This window comes from Gouania willdenowi, chromosome 7 (genome assembly GCF_900634775.1).
Source record: "Gouania willdenowi chromosome 7, fGouWil2.1, whole genome shotgun sequence".
Classification (NCBI taxonomy): Eukaryota; Metazoa; Chordata; class Actinopteri; order Blenniiformes; family Gobiesocidae; genus Gouania; species Gouania willdenowi.
This window is the reverse complement of record NC_041050.1, coordinates 5,812,410-5,830,208: the sequence shown is the minus strand read 5'-3', so window position 1 is coordinate 5,830,208 and position 17,799 is coordinate 5,812,410. Positions and strand designations below refer to the sequence as shown.

Sequence of the window (17,799 nt, the reverse complement as noted above, 5' to 3'; positions counted from 1 at the left end):
GGAGTTTAAAGTGAGCCATTGTTATATAACAGGGTAGAGTTCACTGCTACCACACATTCATACTTAAAGAAAACTCCATGAGGAGAATTTGAATCAGCTGCGTCACAAGGCTTCAAACCATCAAAAAGTAAGTTTTATTCTTGAAGAAGTTACAATAGAGTGTTTACTGTTTACCTCTTGTGCTTAGGATACATATTTGATGTTTTCATCTTTATTTTTGTTGAATAGAATAAACCATTGCATTAGGTTGGCTATTCAAATGTTAGTTTGTGTAGGTTCTCATGTTATTTCTTGCAGATAATTTAAGGGAACGTGAATTAGACTTTTGCTTAAAGCTGCATTTTGGATAAACCTAACAATCACTACACGAAAAGTTACTGTTTAACATATGAGAGCCACAACATTTCAGATCATGACTCAGCAGGTTAAAAGTTCAGGTCAAAATCCCTTCAGCTCCAATAGAATGATCACAACCATTTGTTTTGATTTCTTTGGCAGAAAATGGAACTCGTTCGACCAGAACTCTTTGATTTCCACGGAGTTGCAATGATTAAGTATTTCACTGACAACTGGGAGAACATTCAAAACTTTCAGGCCCGCCCGGACGACATCCTTATTGCAACGTATCCCAAAGCAGGTGAGTGGGGAACGCAACAAAAACAAAAAGAGATAAACATGCTTTTCATGAGTTTGCGTTAACATCAACAGTTTTAGAGTTAATAAATGTAGCTATACTTAGAGCGAAGCAAACTCACGGGGGGAATAGAAGGGTTTACTGTTGATAATAAATGATTCTAGATGAGGAGAGCAGTGCTGGAGGATCACTGTCATGTCGTTACACCAGTTGCTGTTCACATAAAAGCTGATTCCTCCACCCCCTCCACGGGGATTGTTGCCCTGATGTTCAGAAGCTCTTCTCTAGTGTAAGAGCAGCCAGTAGCGAAGTTTACAACAAAAACAAGACAAAATAGTTCGCACAGCTACATATACACCACAGCTGCCGTCCGCTGCGCCATCTTGCTTGCATGATCAAGCCTTTTCTAAAATTCCACACTACAAAATAATTAATAAAAGTATGTATGATTTGTGCCAATATCGTATCGCATCAATATCTGTATTGGTCGATACGCAAGGCTGCAATATTGGTATCATATCAGAAGTGAAAACGTTGTAACGGGACATCCCTACTTTGAGTACTATTTAATTTACATGTAGCTACTTTTTACTTGTACAAGTATTTTATGTATGACTTACTTGTACTTCATTACAATTTTAATGAAGTAACAGTACTTCTACTTGAGTAGGATATATTAGTACTCTTTATACCTCTGTGGGTAAGGGAGTCTATGTCTCTGGTTTTTGCCCTGTGATGGACTGGCATCTTTTCCTGGGTGTCTTGCTGGGTCAGTGCCACCCTGCAATGGATAAATAATCAAAAACAATGCAGTTTAATTGGTCTCACTTTCTCTGTCAGGTACCACATGGGTCTCCAACATTTTGGATTTGCTGTACTTTGGACATATGTCAGCTGATCGTCAAAAAACCATCCCAATCTACAACAGGGTACCCTTCTTGGAGAGTTCATTACCCACAATGGATTCAGGTTCACAAGCACATTTATTAAGTATAAAGTCATTGTTGCAGGGATCGTGTATATAATGCTTTTCTTCTCGAAAACAGGAAAGGAACTCGCAGACAAACTTCAAACCTCTCCTCGACTCATTAAAACTCATCTTCCAGTCCAGTTTGTGCCAAAATCCTTTTGGGAGCAAAACTGCAGGGTATAGTATGTTGTTGTATACACCAGTGGTTCTCAACCTTTTCAGCCCACGACCCCCAAAATAAAGGTGCCAGAGACCGGGGACCCCCACTGTACCTGAAGGTGGATGAACACAGACATAAACAGTGAAGAACAGGGAATAAAAGGGGAGAGATTTTTGGGGCTCATCCATATTATTTTTGCGCCATAGTATATAGTCATCTTTAAGATGGAAATCCTTGTATTAATCGGAAATAAAATGGGTTAAAAGTGACCAAAAATGGTGGAAACGGTGGTGAAATGGGATTTTAAAAACCACAGAAATAGTTTAAAAGTTGCAAATTGGATTGGGCAAAACAGACAGAAAAGGTGGTAAAAGGGGTTCAAAGTGTCAATATTGACTTAAAAGTGGGGAGGGGAGTGGGTTGGGGGAATGTAATTTAAAAAGTAGGAACAATAAGTTTAAACTTGCAAATAATGGGCGTGACAAACCGTGAATGTGGTTAAATTGGCAAAAAAATAAGCATGAAATATGGTGAAAAGAGGTTAAAAGTGACAATAATAGGTCAACATATGCGACATCAGGTGGGAAACATGGTGGAAAGGGTTTATAAGTGCTAAAAAATGTCTTCAAAGTGGAAAAATGTGCAGAAAAGGCATTGAAATTTGATGGTAAAGTGGTGCAAATGGGAGTAATATAGCAAAAATGCATTAAAAGGAGCAAAAATTATGGCAGGAAAAAGTGACAAAAATAGGTTAAAATATGGCAAGTTTGGTGTAGTGTAGAAAAGGGTAAAAATAAGCAAAAATGGGCTCAAATTGTTCTGATAATACTCTTAGTTTCTTGAAGGCATCTGGCGACCCCAAGGTTGAGAACCACTGATATACTTTGTTATGATGTGTTTCTACATGATAATTAGATTGTCAGTTGATAATTTTGCACAGTTGAATAGTATCAAAAGTATGAAATCTTAATTAGTTACTTTTGTGAATCATGTGTCAGATTATGTTTAGCATAGTCACCAGAAAAGTTTCTGAAATACTCTATTCCTGTTTGTCTCAGATAGTGTACGTAGCACGCAATGCTAAAGACAATGTGGTGTCTTTCTTTCACTTTGACCGAATGAACCTGCTCCAGCCAGATCCCAAAGACTGGAGCAGCTTTTTGCAAAGATTCATGGAAGGAAAGAGTACGTATGGAAGCACATTCCCATTGAAGAATGTTAGAGTTTGTATCAGCCAAAATGATTCCAATAAACATATAAAATTAACAAAAAAATAACAACAAAAATAAACATAGGACAACTCAAAGAATCAAAATTACTCCAAAAACACACCCAACGACAACAAAAACAGAAAAATATCAAATAACAGTAAAATTCACAAAATAAGAACAAAAACACACAAAATGACAAATTATGTAAAACAGCAACAAAAATGCCACCAAATTACTTCATAAACACACAAAACAACAACAAACACACAGAAAATTAAGTTAAATTAAAGTTTTATTTGTTTTCAGTGGTGTTTGGATCCTGGTACGACCACGTGAACGGCTGGTGGCAAAAGAAACAGACTTATGAAAAACTCCATTACATGTTGTTTGAAGACATGATCGAGGTAATCCAGGTGTTTCTAAGTCTCATATGGTTCTTCACACTACTGGTACCTTTTCTGAATGTGGATATTACGGTTGTTTTCAGGATACAGGACGTGAAATAGACAAACTCTGCTCCTTTCTTGGTGTCTCACCTTCAGCTGAGGAGAAGGAGAAAATCACAGGGGTTGTGCAATTTGATGAAATGAAGAAAAATCCCATGGCCAACTATTCCACATGCGCTGTCATGGATTTGAAGATATCTCCGTTTATGAGAAAAGGTATGGTAATGGTAAGGAACAAACACATGCAAACCTTGACAGAGACAGGACTGATTCTGTTTTATTATCGACAGGGAAAGTCGGGGACTGGAAGAACCACTTCACGGTGGCCCAGAATGAAGTGTTTGAAGAAGTCTATCAGAAGAAGATGAAAGACGCTTCTCTCCAGTTTAGAACTCAACTGTGAAAAAGCATAAATTGCACACATATCAGGGGTGTCAAACTCATTTCAGTTCAAGGGCCAAATACTGACCAGTTTCATCTCAAGTGGGCCACAAATTTTAGGTTGGAAAACAAGCACTTTTAACATTATTCTGCCCTAGAAATATACGTAAAGTAATGGAAGTTACAGACAATATCCAATCCTTAAATTGCCTTGAGTTTGTGACCAATTTTTATTCAATTTACGCAAAATGTGTGGAATAATTTTATTAAAAATGCAGGATTTTGCAAAAAATAAAGATTTTTTTTCAACAATTTGCAATTAAAATGGCTGTCATCATAACGTGATGAAAGCGTTGGAAAATCGATCAATCAGTATACTGTGATCTACAGTGTCAAAGGCAGCTGTCAGATCAAGTACAACCAAAAGGGAGAAATTACCTTTTTAACTTTCTCTTTTCTTTTGAACTTTTGCAACCTGTTCACTGGAAAAGGAGCCGGTCCAGGAAAAGGATCTTCTTGTTAAAACAAAAATTTTAAAAAATGAATACGATCCCAATGCATGATTTCATATATTATATATATTTATTTATAATATATTATATGGGTATATATATATATATATATATATATATACCCTTTCCAAAAAATTAGAATATCATGGAAAAGTTGTTTCATTCCATTCAAAAAGTAAATTTTTCATAGAATCAGGGCCCACAATTTCAAGTATTTATTTGTTTATTTTTACATACGGTAATTTGGGCTTCCAGCTCATAAAACCCACAATAACAGGAATTCAAAAAATTAGTATACTGTGAAGAAATCACCATTTATTTCTCAGTTTTTGCAGGGAAAAAAGAGGAAAAGAAGGACCGGACTGTTGGCCAGTGGTCAAAGGTCCTCTTTTCTGATGAAAGTAAAGTGTGTCTTTCATTCAAGGAATCAAAGTCCAAGGGTTTGGAAGAAGACGGGTGAGGAACAGAACCCAAGCTGCTTGAGGTTCAGTGTGAAATATTCACATTCAGACTTGAAAAAAAAAAAAAAATATATATATATATATATATATATATATATATACATATACATATATATAAAAACATAACGTGCCTGCCCTTGAAAACCCTCGACCTGACATTTGAAAAATCCTCAAAATATTAACCGTCACAATAAATAACTTACATTGATTTATTGTGACCAAGCGAAGCACTTCAGTGAATTCATAGTTAGACATGGTTCATCTATTACATTGATGATACCAGTAGGAGAATAAAACATTATTAAATATGATTCATCACCTGTTTATGCATAGAATTTCATTACGTAGTAGTTTCTGTGACAAACACAAAAATAAAAAAATATTGCCACTAATCAAGATCCCTGAGCGAATGTCAGCTTACATCAAGGTATCAATGGTCCACCTCCTTTCCTTCTTTAAAATCAGTCCACAACAAAGTTTTTTTTTTTTTCAAAATCCTCAAAAATGCTGTTTTTTCACCAAAGATTGTCTGACTGGAAAATGTTCTTCATTACCAAGAATCTCCACATTAGTACCAATGTTTTGATGCATGAATTGTAGCTGGGTTATGAATTCAGATTCACACCTACATACCAAAAATTGACTGACTGGAATTTATTTTTTTTTCATTACCTGGAATCCCCCCATTAGTACCAATGTTTTGGTGTGAGAATGGTTGGTGGGTATTGCGTTAAAATATCTACACCACCCTACACACACACACACACACACACACACACACACACACACACACACACACACACACACACACACACACACACACACACACACACAAAACCATTGAATAAAATCAATTACTCGATTATGCTCAAAAAAGCTGTTGAGAGAAGTTAAAGTTAAACTTTAAAATTTAAGAGTCATTTCAGGTGACCCCATTTAAATTTCAGGCGACCCCATATGAGGCAGCGACCCCAAGATTAAAAAACCTTGGCTTAGGAGGTGGCTGTTTCAGTTTGGTTGTGTCTACCATTGCACAAATGAGGGTTTTATAAATCTGACATGAGTTCTATATCTAATTACAGTGTGAATAAATCTAGCACTTATAGTTTTTCATCTCTTACCCCAGATACAACCATCTTCTTCCCATCGCTTTCCTCCACCTCTCGTTTTCTCTTCTTTCTTTTCTGTTGATTCTTCGGCTGCACACTTTGTTCACTCGATGTTTCCTCTGTTTGCACTTTGTTTCCATCTTTATCCTCGATCTCAGACTCCTGCCAGTAACGAGCTGGAGGCTGAAAAACGACAGAAAAAGACATTTTACTCGAGCTTGTGATTAAATCCGACACATGTGCTTCGAACGTAAGTTACGTATGTAACTATGGTTCTATGAATCCCGAATGACCGCCAGAGGCGGTGCTTCAAGCACTGAATGATCATTCTTGCGCATGCGCAGGTCGAGAAATTAATAACAACAAAGTCACCTGTGACCTCCGGTGACCCACGTGAATCTATAAAGTCACATGACACCGGAAACACAGTCCCACAATCTTCTCGCGTAACCACAGAAGATTCCGAGGGACTGAACGCTCTGGCGGTCATTCGGGATTCATAGAACCATAGTTACATACGTAACTTACGTTCTATTTCATCCCTTCTGACCGCCAGAGGCGGTGCTTCAAGCACTGAATGACTAATATCAACAAGGTCCCGAGGAATCCCCGGAACCAAAAGTCACTCACCTCGCTCAAGAGCGGCGTTGACGGAGGACGCCCTCCAACGGATGTGGAGCGGCCACGTTCACCTTGTAGAATCTGGCGAAGGTGTTTGAAGACGTCCACGACGCTGCTTCACATATAGTCTCCAGTGGAACCCCCGCCTGTGCAGCCCAGGAAGTGGAGATGCTCCTGGTGGAATGGCACCTCACACCTGTGGGCAGCTGCCGACCACACCTGGCGTAAGCCTCAGCAATGACACCAACAACCCAGTGTGACAGACGCTGCTTCGACAGTGGAAGGCCCACACGGGGTCCCCCAAAGCACACAAACAGTTGACCCGACTTGCGTAGTGCCGCGGTCGCACGCAGGTAAGCGGCCAGCGAACGGACCGGGCAGAGATGCTCAGAGCCAGAGCCCGAGTCAAAACGAGCAAGTCGTAAGGGGCCGACCGGGGTCGCAGAGGGAACCTTGGGGATAAAAGATGGATTAGGCCAGAGAGTAACCCCTGAACCATCTGGGTTCCACTGGCAGCAGAGGTCCTCAACAGAGAACGCCTGCAACTCCCCCACGCGCTTAGCCGAGACCATCGCCAAGAGGAACGCAGTCTTCATGGACAACCATTTAAGGCTCACCTCTGCCAATGGCTCAAAAGGCGGAGACCCCAGGGCCTCGAGCACCACCGCCAAGTCCCATGAAGGCACCACGTGGCGTCTGGGGGGATGCAGTTTCCGGGCACCCCTCAGAAACAGGGAGACCGTCTTATTGACACCGACAGTAGCACCATCCACCCCAACATGCCAACACGAAATAGCCGCCACATATACCCCCAGAGTAGAAGGAGACCGCCCCTTGTCGAGGAGGTCCTGCAGAAACTGTAGAACCGAAGGGACAGGACAGCATACAGGGTCCAGCCCACGGTCACCGCACCACTTGGCAAACAGTTTCCACCTATTAGCATACAACATGCGTGTGGACGGCGCCCGTGCATTGCAAATCGTGTGGCCCACACCACCGCCAAACACAGAAAAATCTACGCCCGGCCGTGCAGCGGCCAGACCCAGAGCTGTAAGCGATCGGGATCGGGGTGTAATACCCGACCCCCCATCTGTGATAACAGGTCCCCCCTGCAAGGGAGACGCATCGGCAAGCTGCAACAGAGCCTGTGCAGCAGCGGAAACCATGTCCTCCCCGGCCAGAATGGGGCCACCAGGAGGAGCCGGTGTCCCCCCTGAAGGACCCGGAGAAGCGTCGGGAAAATGAGCGGCAACGGCGGGAAAGCGTACAGCAGGACCTGCGGCCAGTCGTGCGCCAGCGCATCGCGGCCCATCGGGCTGGTGACGTCCCCCAGAGAGAACCAGAGAGGGCAATGGGTGGCTTCCCTCGAAGCGAAGAGATCCACCTCTGCCCTGCCGAAAGCCCCCCAAATCCGTTCCACCACCTCCGAATGGAGCATCCACTCTCCCGGCGGCAACGCATGGCGAGACAAGAAATCGGCCACCTGATTCCGCGGACCCGGTAAATGCGCTGCACGTAAGCCCGCCAGCCGAGGCCACGCCCACGTGAGTAGCCGAGCCGTCACCTCCGTCAACCTGACCGACCTGGTTCCCCCCATGTGGTTGATGTGGTAGACCACAGAGGTGTTGTCTGATCGCACCAGAACATGTCGGCCTCTCAGATACGGCAGGAACTGGCGAAGCGCCAAATGCACCGCTAGGAGCTCTAAAACATTTATGTGCTCCCGCCTCGATTGAGGGGACCACATACCCTGGGTCACTCGGCCTTGCCATGTCGCACCCCAGCCCGTGGATGACGCATCCGTATAAACAACTTCTCTCCGTGCCGGACAAACCCCCAGCCGGACGCCGTGCTCCAGCCAGAATCTGTCCCGCCATGGAGTCAGGGCCACAAGACACCGATGCGATACCCGCACCAACACCCGTCGGTGTGCCCACCGTGACGGATCCAGACCCCGGTCGTTCAGCCAGATTTGCAGGGGGCGTAAGCGAAGCAGGCCCAAAGGAACTACGCCAGCAACCGAGACCAGCTTGCCCAGGAGCCGAAGGTACTTGGCAAAAGGGAGCTTCCCGGCCCCGCGAAAAGCGGAGAGGGTCTCCCCTATATCCTCGACCCGCCGTGGGGAAGGCCGAGCCATCATGGAGACCGTGTCGAGCGCAACCCCCAGAAAAACCGTGGCCTGGGTTGGACTCAACTTGCTCTTGGGGAGATTGACCCTGAGCCCCAACCGTCGTACGTGCTCGAGGACAGTCTCCGTGTCCTGAACAGCCCGAGCGCGCGACGGTGCACAAATGAGCCAATCGTCCAGGTAAGGCAGTATCTTCAGCCCCCGTGCCTGTAATGGGGCCAGCGCTGCTGCCACAACCCGCGTGAATACGCGGGGCGACAGTGAGAGACCGAACGGGAGAACCCTGAACTGAAAATGGCGGCCCTGAAAAACAAAACGTAGAAACTTCCAATGAGGAGGAGCGATCGGGACGTGGAAATACGCATCCTCCAGATCGATGCTGGTGAACCACTCGCCCCTCGATACAGTGCGAAGCACCTCCGTGGTACGTAACATGTGGAACGATAACACCTTTAAAAACATGTTGAGACCTCTCAGGTCCAGCACGGGACGCAGGTCCCCGGTCTTTTTCGGGACCAGAAAATATCTGGAATAAAAACCCCCTGGATCCTGCAGGGGATCCACAGGCATGATCGCACCCTTGTCCAGCAAGGTTTGAATCTCGAGTCGTAACACCTGGGCCTTGGCCGGGTGGACATGTGTGACCCGGACTGGGCCAGAAACGGGAGGTCGGCGGCGGAACTGTAGTCTGTAACCCCCGGACAATATGTTCAACACCCCCACGTCCCGGGTGTGGGCAGCCCAATAACGGAGCTGCTCCAGGGTGAAACAACCGACCCCCGGACCCCGGATCTCACCTGCGTCCCCCCCGACCCCTAGTGGATCGTGAGGGTTGCCGACTCTGTCGCTCCATGCAGGGCAGACGCTCGAGGTCGATCGCCACGAAAATGGTCAGACCTTGTAAGCGGTCGCCGAGGAACAGCAAAGGGATCCGCCGAGGGAGGGGAAACCCTTGGGGGTGGACCCGGCGCAGACGCCCGTGGAGGTGCACGCCGGTGAAGGCCCGCCAACTGCTGTCGCGTCTGGGTGGCCTGTGCCGTACGGTGCAGAGCCTCCATTGCCGCCGAACCAAAGAGTTCCCCCGGGTGGACCGGGAGACCCCGCAGAGTCCTCCTACAGGACTCGGTCAGAGGAGACTGGGACAGCCAGACTTGCCTCCGAGCCAACGTAAGAGTGGAGAGCAGGCGGCCCAGCTCCCTCGACATAAACGCAAAAGCCTGCAGAGAAGTGTCAACAAGACCCTGCGTAGGCAAATCTAGATCAACATCCTCCAGTGACGCAGCCAGTCCCAGCAGCAAATGGGACAGGGAATTCCCGATACGCCCCATACGAGCCCCGGCCTCATAAGCTCTACACAAAAGCTCATCAGTGGCCCGACACTGAGGGCGCGGGCACCTCGCATCGGATCTGAGGGCCTCCTCTGGAGACACAATAAGGGAGGCCACTGCCGGTTCGACCGCCGGCATGCGATCCAAGCCCAGTTTCGGCGCCTCCTGCATGGAAGCAAGCGCCCTACCATCGGCAGTAGGCTTGGAATATGCCTTAGTGTCGGTCCAGCAGGCATGGAGCTGACCGACGTACTCCGCGGAGGGGGGAACCAAAAAAGAGGTGGACGAAACCTGCCGCCTAAAAAAGGCACTTGAGGCAGTAGACTGCGCAGGGGGGGCGTCCAGGTGCAAGCGCGCCAGCGCAGTACGAATGGCGGAGATGGCAGAGCCCTCACTATCCCCCGCAGAGACATCAGACACACAAGTGCCCAGTTCAGATGCATCCGTATACACGTCCGCCAATTCAGGCAAATGCAGGTCGGCATCCCGAAATTGCGAGTCCGACACTGCCACAGACAGGACGTCCTGGTCGTGAACAGACGCCTCGTCCTCATGCCCCTGCACAACCACCCCGTGAGCAGGACCAGCTCCGTGAAGGGACTGGAGGAGAGCCTTCATCTGGGCCAGCTCCGAAGACAAGTGGTCGACCTTCACCGCTAGCCCCGATGGACGACCCACCTTGGATCGTTTTCTGGCAGAGACCGCGGCTCCTGTAGTGGAGCGCTTCCGTGCGGCGGAGGGGGCGGCTCCCGCCGCGGAGCACCCCACCACCGTGGCCTGCCCATCCGGAAGCAGAGAGGAAGACAACCTCTGCGGCCAGCACGTAGAACCCTCGCACGTGGCCAACCGGGTATTACGTAAGGACAACGGCATTACCCGACAGTCCACACACGCCGCGTCGGTGAGGCCGTCCCGAAGGTGGTCCACACCGAGGCACGAGGCGCACCGGTCGTGCCCGTCGTCCAAATCCAGCGGCGCCGAACAATCCTTACAACAAGGAGAGGCCAGCATGACGTCGGATCAGGTCGAGTCACAGACCAATAGCGACCCAAAACGCTACAAAAAACAGACCCACCCGAACGAACACGTCACTGGTGGAGTCAACAAAAAAATAAAGCGAGCAGGGAACAACCACTGCCGATAGCCGGTAACAATACCAAAAAAAGAAAACCGAGAGGCCGAACACGGCAACGTCGGGTAGAAGAAATAAAGTAAAAATAAAAAAAAATAAGCCGAAAAACGGCTGCAGTCACATTATCTCAACCAGCAACGAGGAAGCCGAACACGGCAGCGTCGTGCAGAAGCAAGCATCTGATTGTACTCCGTGTAACAAACAAGTAACGCCGAACACGGCACCAGACACACAAGCCCACTCCTCACCGTAAACGGCAACAGGAAAGTACTCACCAGGGACCCACTCCGCAGCAGCAGCACACGCAGCCCAGGAGGGCGAGACGCGCTCGCAGCTCCCACCACAGGTCACGGGCCGATAGCAGTGAGCCGCCAAAAAGACTACAGCAGTATGTGGAGTCCGTTTAGAAGAGCAACACTCGACCATACGCGAGAAGAACAAAAGGGACTGTGTTTCCGGTGTCATGTGACTTTATAGATTCACGTGGGTCACCGGAGGTCACAGGTGACTTTGTTGTTATTAATTTCTCGACCTGCGCATGCGCAAGAATGATCATTCAGTGCTTGAAGCACCGCCTCTGGCGGTCAGAAGGGATGAAATAGAACGGAAGCTTCCCGATACCAACCAAAAATCTAATGTCGTTTGTTTCAAAGCTCAGTAGTTTTCAAAAAGACATCCATGAACCAAAAAAAACCATTTATATTTACCTTTTTCTGCGTTCCCACGTGTGAATCGTCCACCGCTGCCTCGCCGGGCGCCGCCATTTTGTTGTTTTCACCTCCGATGACGTCACTATCGACTACGTAACATCGCTGTTTTTTTTTTTAAACTTTAATTTAATTTTATTTATTGGTCCATTAGAAAGAATATTTTGAAATACATAAAAATACATTAGGAAATATATATTAGGAAAATAAATATTATAATAAATATTATAGATAGATACGACGTCGTTTTGACTAGGATGAGTCAAAGTTAAGGATATGTCAAAATAGCCAAGTTTTGTTCTGATAATCCCACCAAATACACATATATATATTATATATGTATTCTTGTGAGTTTTAGAAGACAATTTCCCCAATAATTCAAACATACAACAACCAGATATTTTAGTGCATGGGCAAATGGTTAACCCACTAAATGGGACGACATAGTGCAACATTAGGAATGTCTTTTACCCCTCTTTTATGAAAAGAAAAACAAAAAAAACAATTAATTATATTTTTTCTCTAATTAATTAGCTTTTTTTTTTTACTAAGTCACTTGGGTGAACATTCAGTTCAACATTTTTCCTGAAAAGATTTATTTTTACCCATCCAATGCAGCAAAGCAATTCTGACTGAGCATAGACACAATACGGTAAAGTCTATGTTTACCACACACAATTACCCGAGAATCTTTTAAGATATGTCCTGTTTGGTACTTGAAGGATAGTTTTGTGTAGTTACTGTAAATAATGTTTCTTAAAACATGATGTATTTGTTTGATTGGTATGTTTCTTATTTGCAAAACAAAATGCATTAGCTTGTGAAACTTTTTAGTGTGAGAATTTCTAAAAATTATTCTTCCTCTATAGGTGTCTTGTTTCTCGAAGCATAGTTTATTATCACTGAGAGTCATTGTCATGTAGGAATCTGCAACAGTTCTTCTCTTCCTTTGTAAATGATGAAGTTTAGATGAGATTGAAGTGCAGGAGGAGCCTTTAATCTATATTCTCTCAGGGCCGCTCACACACACGGTTAAACTTACCAACATCCTCAGTGAACGGTGTATGTCCAAGTTTTGGATCATTACAAAACATGCAAAAGCGCAATTTAAATACATGTGTTTATTAAGTATTAGAAGTTGATCTTTAAGATATGTTTTCATGAAGTGAATCTAACTCATAAATGCAGGAATAATATGATTATGTGGATGTGTGTGACTGTGTGTGTTCCTCTGTGGGCTGGGGGAGGAAATGGGAGGAGTTTAAAGTGAGCCATTGTTATATAACAGGGTAGAGTTCACTGCTACCACATATTCATACTTAAAGAAAACTCCATGAGGAGAAGTTGAATCAGCTGCGTCACAAGGCTTCAAACCATCAAAAAGTAAGTTTTATTCTTGAAGAAGTTATAATAGTGTTTACTGTTTACCTCATGTGCTTAGGATACATATTTGATGTTTTCATCTTTATTTTTGTTGGATAGAATAAACCATTGCATTAGGTTGGCTATTCAAACGTTAGTTTGTGTAGGTTCTCATGTTATTTCTTGCAGATAATTTAAGGGAACGTGAGTTAGACTTTGGCTTAAAGCTGTATTTTGGATAAACCTAACAATCACTACACGAAAAGTTACTGTTTAACATATGAGAGCCACAACATTTCAGATCATGACTCAGCAGGTTAAAAGTTCAGGTCAAAATCCCTTCAGCTCCAATAGAATGATCACAACCATTTGTTTTGATTTCTTTGGCAGAAAATGGAACTCGTTAGACCAGAACTCTTTGATTTCCACGGAGTTGCAATGATTAAGTATTTCACTGACAACTGGGAGAACATTCAAAACTTTCAGGCCCGCCCGGACGACATCCTTATTGCAACGTATCCCAAAGCAGGTGAGTGGGGAACGCAACGAAAACAAAAAGAGATAAACATGCTTTTCATGAGTTTGCGTTAACATCAACAGTTTTTGTGTAAAAAATAAAAACTATATAATAATGCTACAAGCTGTTTTAGCAAGTTCTCCAATTAGTAAAAAAAAAATCTTCAATTACACAACATACACAATAATAAAATTTTATTTTCCTGTTTTCAGGAAATGAACCTTTCCATGTTAAATAAAGTGCAACTTTACCAGTTTGTAGATCTGTACAGATGTTTCCTTTCAGTATGAAATTATATGTTATTTTTATTGATATTATTTTTTGTTTTAAAATAATCAATGGACATTGTGAAACTACAAACAATCAAGTGACCAGACAACAATCAGATGCATTACATCATAGCTGACCAATCATATTAAATGTATTGCACAGCGCCAAAACAGCATTGGAGGTTATTTTCTCAGTTTTAGAGTTAATAAATGTAGCTATACTTAGAGCGAAGCAAACTCACGGGGGGAATAGAAGGGTTTACTGTTGATAATAAATGATTCTAGATGAGGAGAGCAGTGCTGGAGGATCACTGTCATGTCGTTACACCAGTTGCTGTTCACATAAAAGCTGATTCCTCCACCCCCTCCACGGGGATTGTTGCCCTGATGTTCAGAAGCTCTTCTCTAGTGTAAGAGCAGCCAGTAGCGAAGTTTACAACAAAAACAAGACAAAATAGTTCGCACAGCTACATATACACCACAGCTGCCGTCCGCTGCGCCATCTTGCTTGCATGATCAAGCCTTTTCTAAAATTCCACACTACAAAATAATTAATAAAAGTATGTATGATTTGTGCCAATATCGTATCGCATCAATATCTGTATTGGTCGATACGCAAGGCTGCAATATTGGTATCATATCAGAAGTGAAAACGTTGTAACGGGACATCCCTACTTTGAGTACTATTTAATTTACATGTAGCTACTTTTTACTTGTACAAGTATTTTATGTATGACTTACTTGTCCTTCATTACAATTTCAATGAAGTAACAGAACTTCTACTTGAGTAGGATATATTAGTACTCTTTATACCTCTGTGGGTAAGGGAGTCTATGTCTCTGGTTTTTGCCCTGTGATGGACTGGCATCTTTGCCAGTCCATCACAGGGCAACTTGCCGAATCAGTGCCACCCTGCAATGGATAAATAATCAAAAACAATGCAGTTTAATTGGTCTCACTTTCTCTGTCAGGTACCACATGGGTCTCCAACATTTTGGATTTGCTGTACTTTGGACATATGTCAGCTGATCGTCAAAAAACCATCCCAATCTACAACAGGGTACCTTTCTTGGAGAGTTCATTACCCACAATGGATTCAGGTTCACAAGCACATTTATTAAGTATAAAGTAATTGTTGCAGGGATCGTGTGTATAATGCTTTTCTTCTCGAAAACAGGAAAGGAACTCGCAGACAAACTTCAAACCTCTCCTCGACTCATTAAAACTCATCTTCCAGTCCTGTTTGTGCCAAAATCCTTTTGGGAGCAAAACTGCAGGGTATAGTATGTTGTTGTATACACCAGTGGTTCTCAACCTTTTCAGCCCACGACCCCCAAAATAAAGGTGCCAGAGACCGGGGACCCCCACTATACCTGGAGGTGGATGAACACAGACATAAACAGTGAAGAACAGGGAATAAAAGGGGAGAGATTTTTGGGGCTCATCCATATTATTTTTGCGCCATAGTATATAGTCATCTTTAAGATGGAAATCCTTGTTTTAATCGGAAATAAAATGGGTTAAAAGTGACCAAAAATGGTAAAAGGTGAAATGGGATTTTAAAAACCACAGAAATAGTTTAAAAGTTGCAAATTGGATTGGGCAAAACAGACATAAAAGGTGGTAAAAGGGGTTCAAAGTGTCAATATTGACTTAAAAGTGGGGAGGGGAGTGGGTTGGGGTAATGTAATTTAAAAAGTAGGAACAATAAGTTTAAACTTGCAAATAATGGGCGTGACAAACCGTGAATCCGGTTAAATTGGCAAAAAAATAAGCATGAAATATGGTGAAAAGAGGTTAAAAGTGACAATAATAGGTCAACATATGCGACATCAGGTGGGAAACGTGGTGGAAAGGGTTTATAAGTGCTAAAAAATGTCTTCAAAGTGGAAAAATGTGCAGAAAAGGCATTGAAATTTGATGGTAAAGTGGTGCAAATGGGAGTAATATAGCAAAAATGCATTAAAAGGAGCAAAAATTATGGCAGGAAAAAGTGACAAAAATAGGTTAAAATATGGCAAGTTTAGTGTAGTTGGTGTAGTGTAGAAAAGGGTAAAAACAAGCGAAAATGGGCTCAAATTGTTCTGATAATACTCAGTTTCTTGAAGGCATCTGGCGATCCCAAGGTTGAGAACCACTGATATACTTTGTTATGTGTTTCTACATGATAATTAGATTGTCAGTTGATAATCTTGCACAGTTGAATAGTATCAAAATTATAAAATCTTAATTAGTTACTTTTGTGAATCATGTGTCAGATTATGTTTAGCATAGTTACCAGAAAAGTTTCTGAAATACACTATTCCTGTTTGTCTCAGATAGTATACGTAGCACGCAACGCTAAAGACAACGTGGTGTCTTTCTTTCACTTTGACCGAATGAACCTGCTCCATCCAGATCCCAAAGACTGGAGCAGCTTTTTGCAAAGATTCATGGAAGGAAAGAGTACGTATGGAAGCACATTCCCATTGAAGAATGTTAGAGTTTGTATCAGCCAAAATGATTCCAATAAACATATAAAATTAACAAGAAAATAACAACAAAAATAAGCATAGGACAACTCAAATAATCAAAATTACTCCAAAAACACACCCAACGACAACAAAAACAGAAAAATATCAAATAACTGTAAAATTCACAAAATAAGAACAAAAATACACAAAATGACAACAAAAATGCCCCCAAATTACTTCATAAACACACAAAACAACAACAAACACACAGAAAATTAAGTTAAATTAAAGTTTTATTTGTTTTCAGTGGTGTTTGGATCCTGGTACGACCACGTGAACGGCTGGTGGCAAAAGAAACAGACTTATGAAAAACTCCATTACATGTTGTTTGAAGACATGATCGAGGTAATCCAGGTGTTTCTAAGTCTCATATGGTTCTTCACACTACTGGTACCTTTTCTGAATGTGGATATTACGGTTGCTTTCAGGATACAGGACGTGAAATAGACAAACTCTGCTCCTTTCTTGGTGTCTCACCTTCAGCTGAGGAGAAGGAGAAAATCACAGGGGTTGTGCAATTTGATGAAATGAAGAAAAATCCCATGGCCAACTATTCCACATGCGCTGCCATGGATTTCAAGATATCTCCGTTTATGAGAAAAGGTATGGTAATGGTAAGGAACAAACACATGCAAACCTTGACAGAGACAGGACTGATTCTGTTTTATTATCGACAGGGAAAGTCGGGGACTGGAAGAACCACTTCACGGTGGCCCAGAATGAAGTGTTTGAAGAAGTCTATCAGAAGAAGATGAAAGACGCTTCTCTCCAGTTTAGAACTCAACTGTGAAAAAGCATAAATTGCACACATATCAGGGTGGTCAAACTCATTTCAGTTCAAGGGCCAAATACTGACATCTCATCTCAAGTGGGCCACAAATTTTAGGTTGGAAAACAAGCACTTTTAACATTATTCTGCCCTAGAAATATACGTAAAGTAATGGAAGTTACAGACAATATTCAATCCTTAAATTGCCTTGAGTTTGTGACCAATTTTTATTCAATTTACGCAAAATGTGTGGAATAATTTTATTAAAAATGCAGGATTTTGCAAAAAATAAAGATTTTTTTTCAACAATTTGCAATTAAAATGGCTGTCATTCATAACGTGATGAAAGTGTTGGAAAATCGATCAATCAGTATACTGTGATCTACAGTGTCAAAGGCAGCTGTCAGATCAAGTACAACCAAAACGGTGTAACGACCAGAGTCAGCGGCCATCATCACGTCACTGGAAACTTTCAGAATAGCAGTTTCAGTGGAGTGAATTGACCTAAAGCCAGATTGATAATTAACATAAAAATCATGTTGTACCATGAATAAGGTCAGCGGCTTACC

The 17,799-nt window shown here is 43.3% G+C and overlaps 2 protein-coding genes across 4 annotated transcripts; both read left to right on the top strand.

The window, feature by feature from the left end:
• The first annotated feature begins 69 nt into the window (after positions 1 to 69).
• LOC114466723 (cytosolic sulfotransferase 3-like) lies at positions 70 to 4,097 on the top strand. 2 transcript variants are annotated; one of them, XM_028452404.1, is made up of 8 exons: positions 70 to 131; positions 499 to 637; positions 1,475 to 1,603; positions 1,681 to 1,781; positions 2,823 to 2,949; positions 3,282 to 3,379; positions 3,463 to 3,637; positions 3,712 to 4,097. In XM_028452404.1, exons 2-8 carry the CDS (start codon positions 502 to 504, stop codon positions 3,822 to 3,824), a joined length of 879 nt encoding a protein of 292 aa, XP_028308205.1. In that variant the 5' UTR covers positions 70 to 131; positions 499 to 501; the 3' UTR covers positions 3,825 to 4,097. The 2 variants fall into 2 exon arrangements, with proteins under 2 accessions (XP_028308205.1, XP_028308206.1); XM_028452405.1 differs by having other exon boundaries at positions 111 to 127.
• Positions 4,098 to 13,057: 8,960 nt separating this feature from the next.
• Positions 13,058 to 17,539, top strand: LOC114466722 (cytosolic sulfotransferase 1-like). Of its 2 annotated transcripts, none has more exons than XM_028452401.1 (8): positions 13,058 to 13,183; positions 13,553 to 13,691; positions 14,920 to 15,048; positions 15,126 to 15,226; positions 16,267 to 16,393; positions 16,709 to 16,806; positions 16,890 to 17,064; positions 17,139 to 17,539. In XM_028452401.1, the coding sequence occupies exons 2-8, from the start codon at positions 13,556 to 13,558 to the stop codon at positions 17,249 to 17,251; spliced, it is 879 nt and encodes a 292-aa protein (XP_028308202.1). In that variant the 5' UTR covers positions 13,058 to 13,183; positions 13,553 to 13,555; the 3' UTR covers positions 17,252 to 17,539. The 2 variants fall into 2 exon arrangements, with proteins under 2 accessions (XP_028308202.1, XP_028308203.1); XM_028452402.1 differs by having other exon boundaries at positions 13,062 to 13,187.
• The last annotated feature ends 260 nt before the right edge of the window (positions 17,540 to 17,799 follow it).

Coding starts and splice junctions, on each gene's coding strand:
- LOC114466723 (XM_028452404.1), top strand. CDS start 502: ATGGAACTCGTTCGACCAGAACTCTTTGATTTCCACGGAGTTGCAATG. Junction 638..1,474: donor TGCAACGTATCCCAAAGCAG/GTGAGTGGGGAA, acceptor TTTCTCTGTCAG/GTACCACATGGGTCTCCAAC. Junction 1,604..1,680: donor ATTACCCACAATGGATTCAG/GTTCACAAGCAC, acceptor TCTCGAAAACAG/GAAAGGAACTCGCAGACAAA.
- LOC114466722 (XM_028452401.1), top strand. CDS start 13,556: ATGGAACTCGTTAGACCAGAACTCTTTGATTTCCACGGAGTTGCAATG. Junction 13,692..14,919: donor TGCAACGTATCCCAAAGCAG/GTGAGTGGGGAA, acceptor TTTCTCTGTCAG/GTACCACATGGGTCTCCAAC. Junction 16,394..16,708: donor AAGATTCATGGAAGGAAAGA/GTACGTATGGAA, acceptor ATTTGTTTTCAG/TGGTGTTTGGATCCTGGTAC.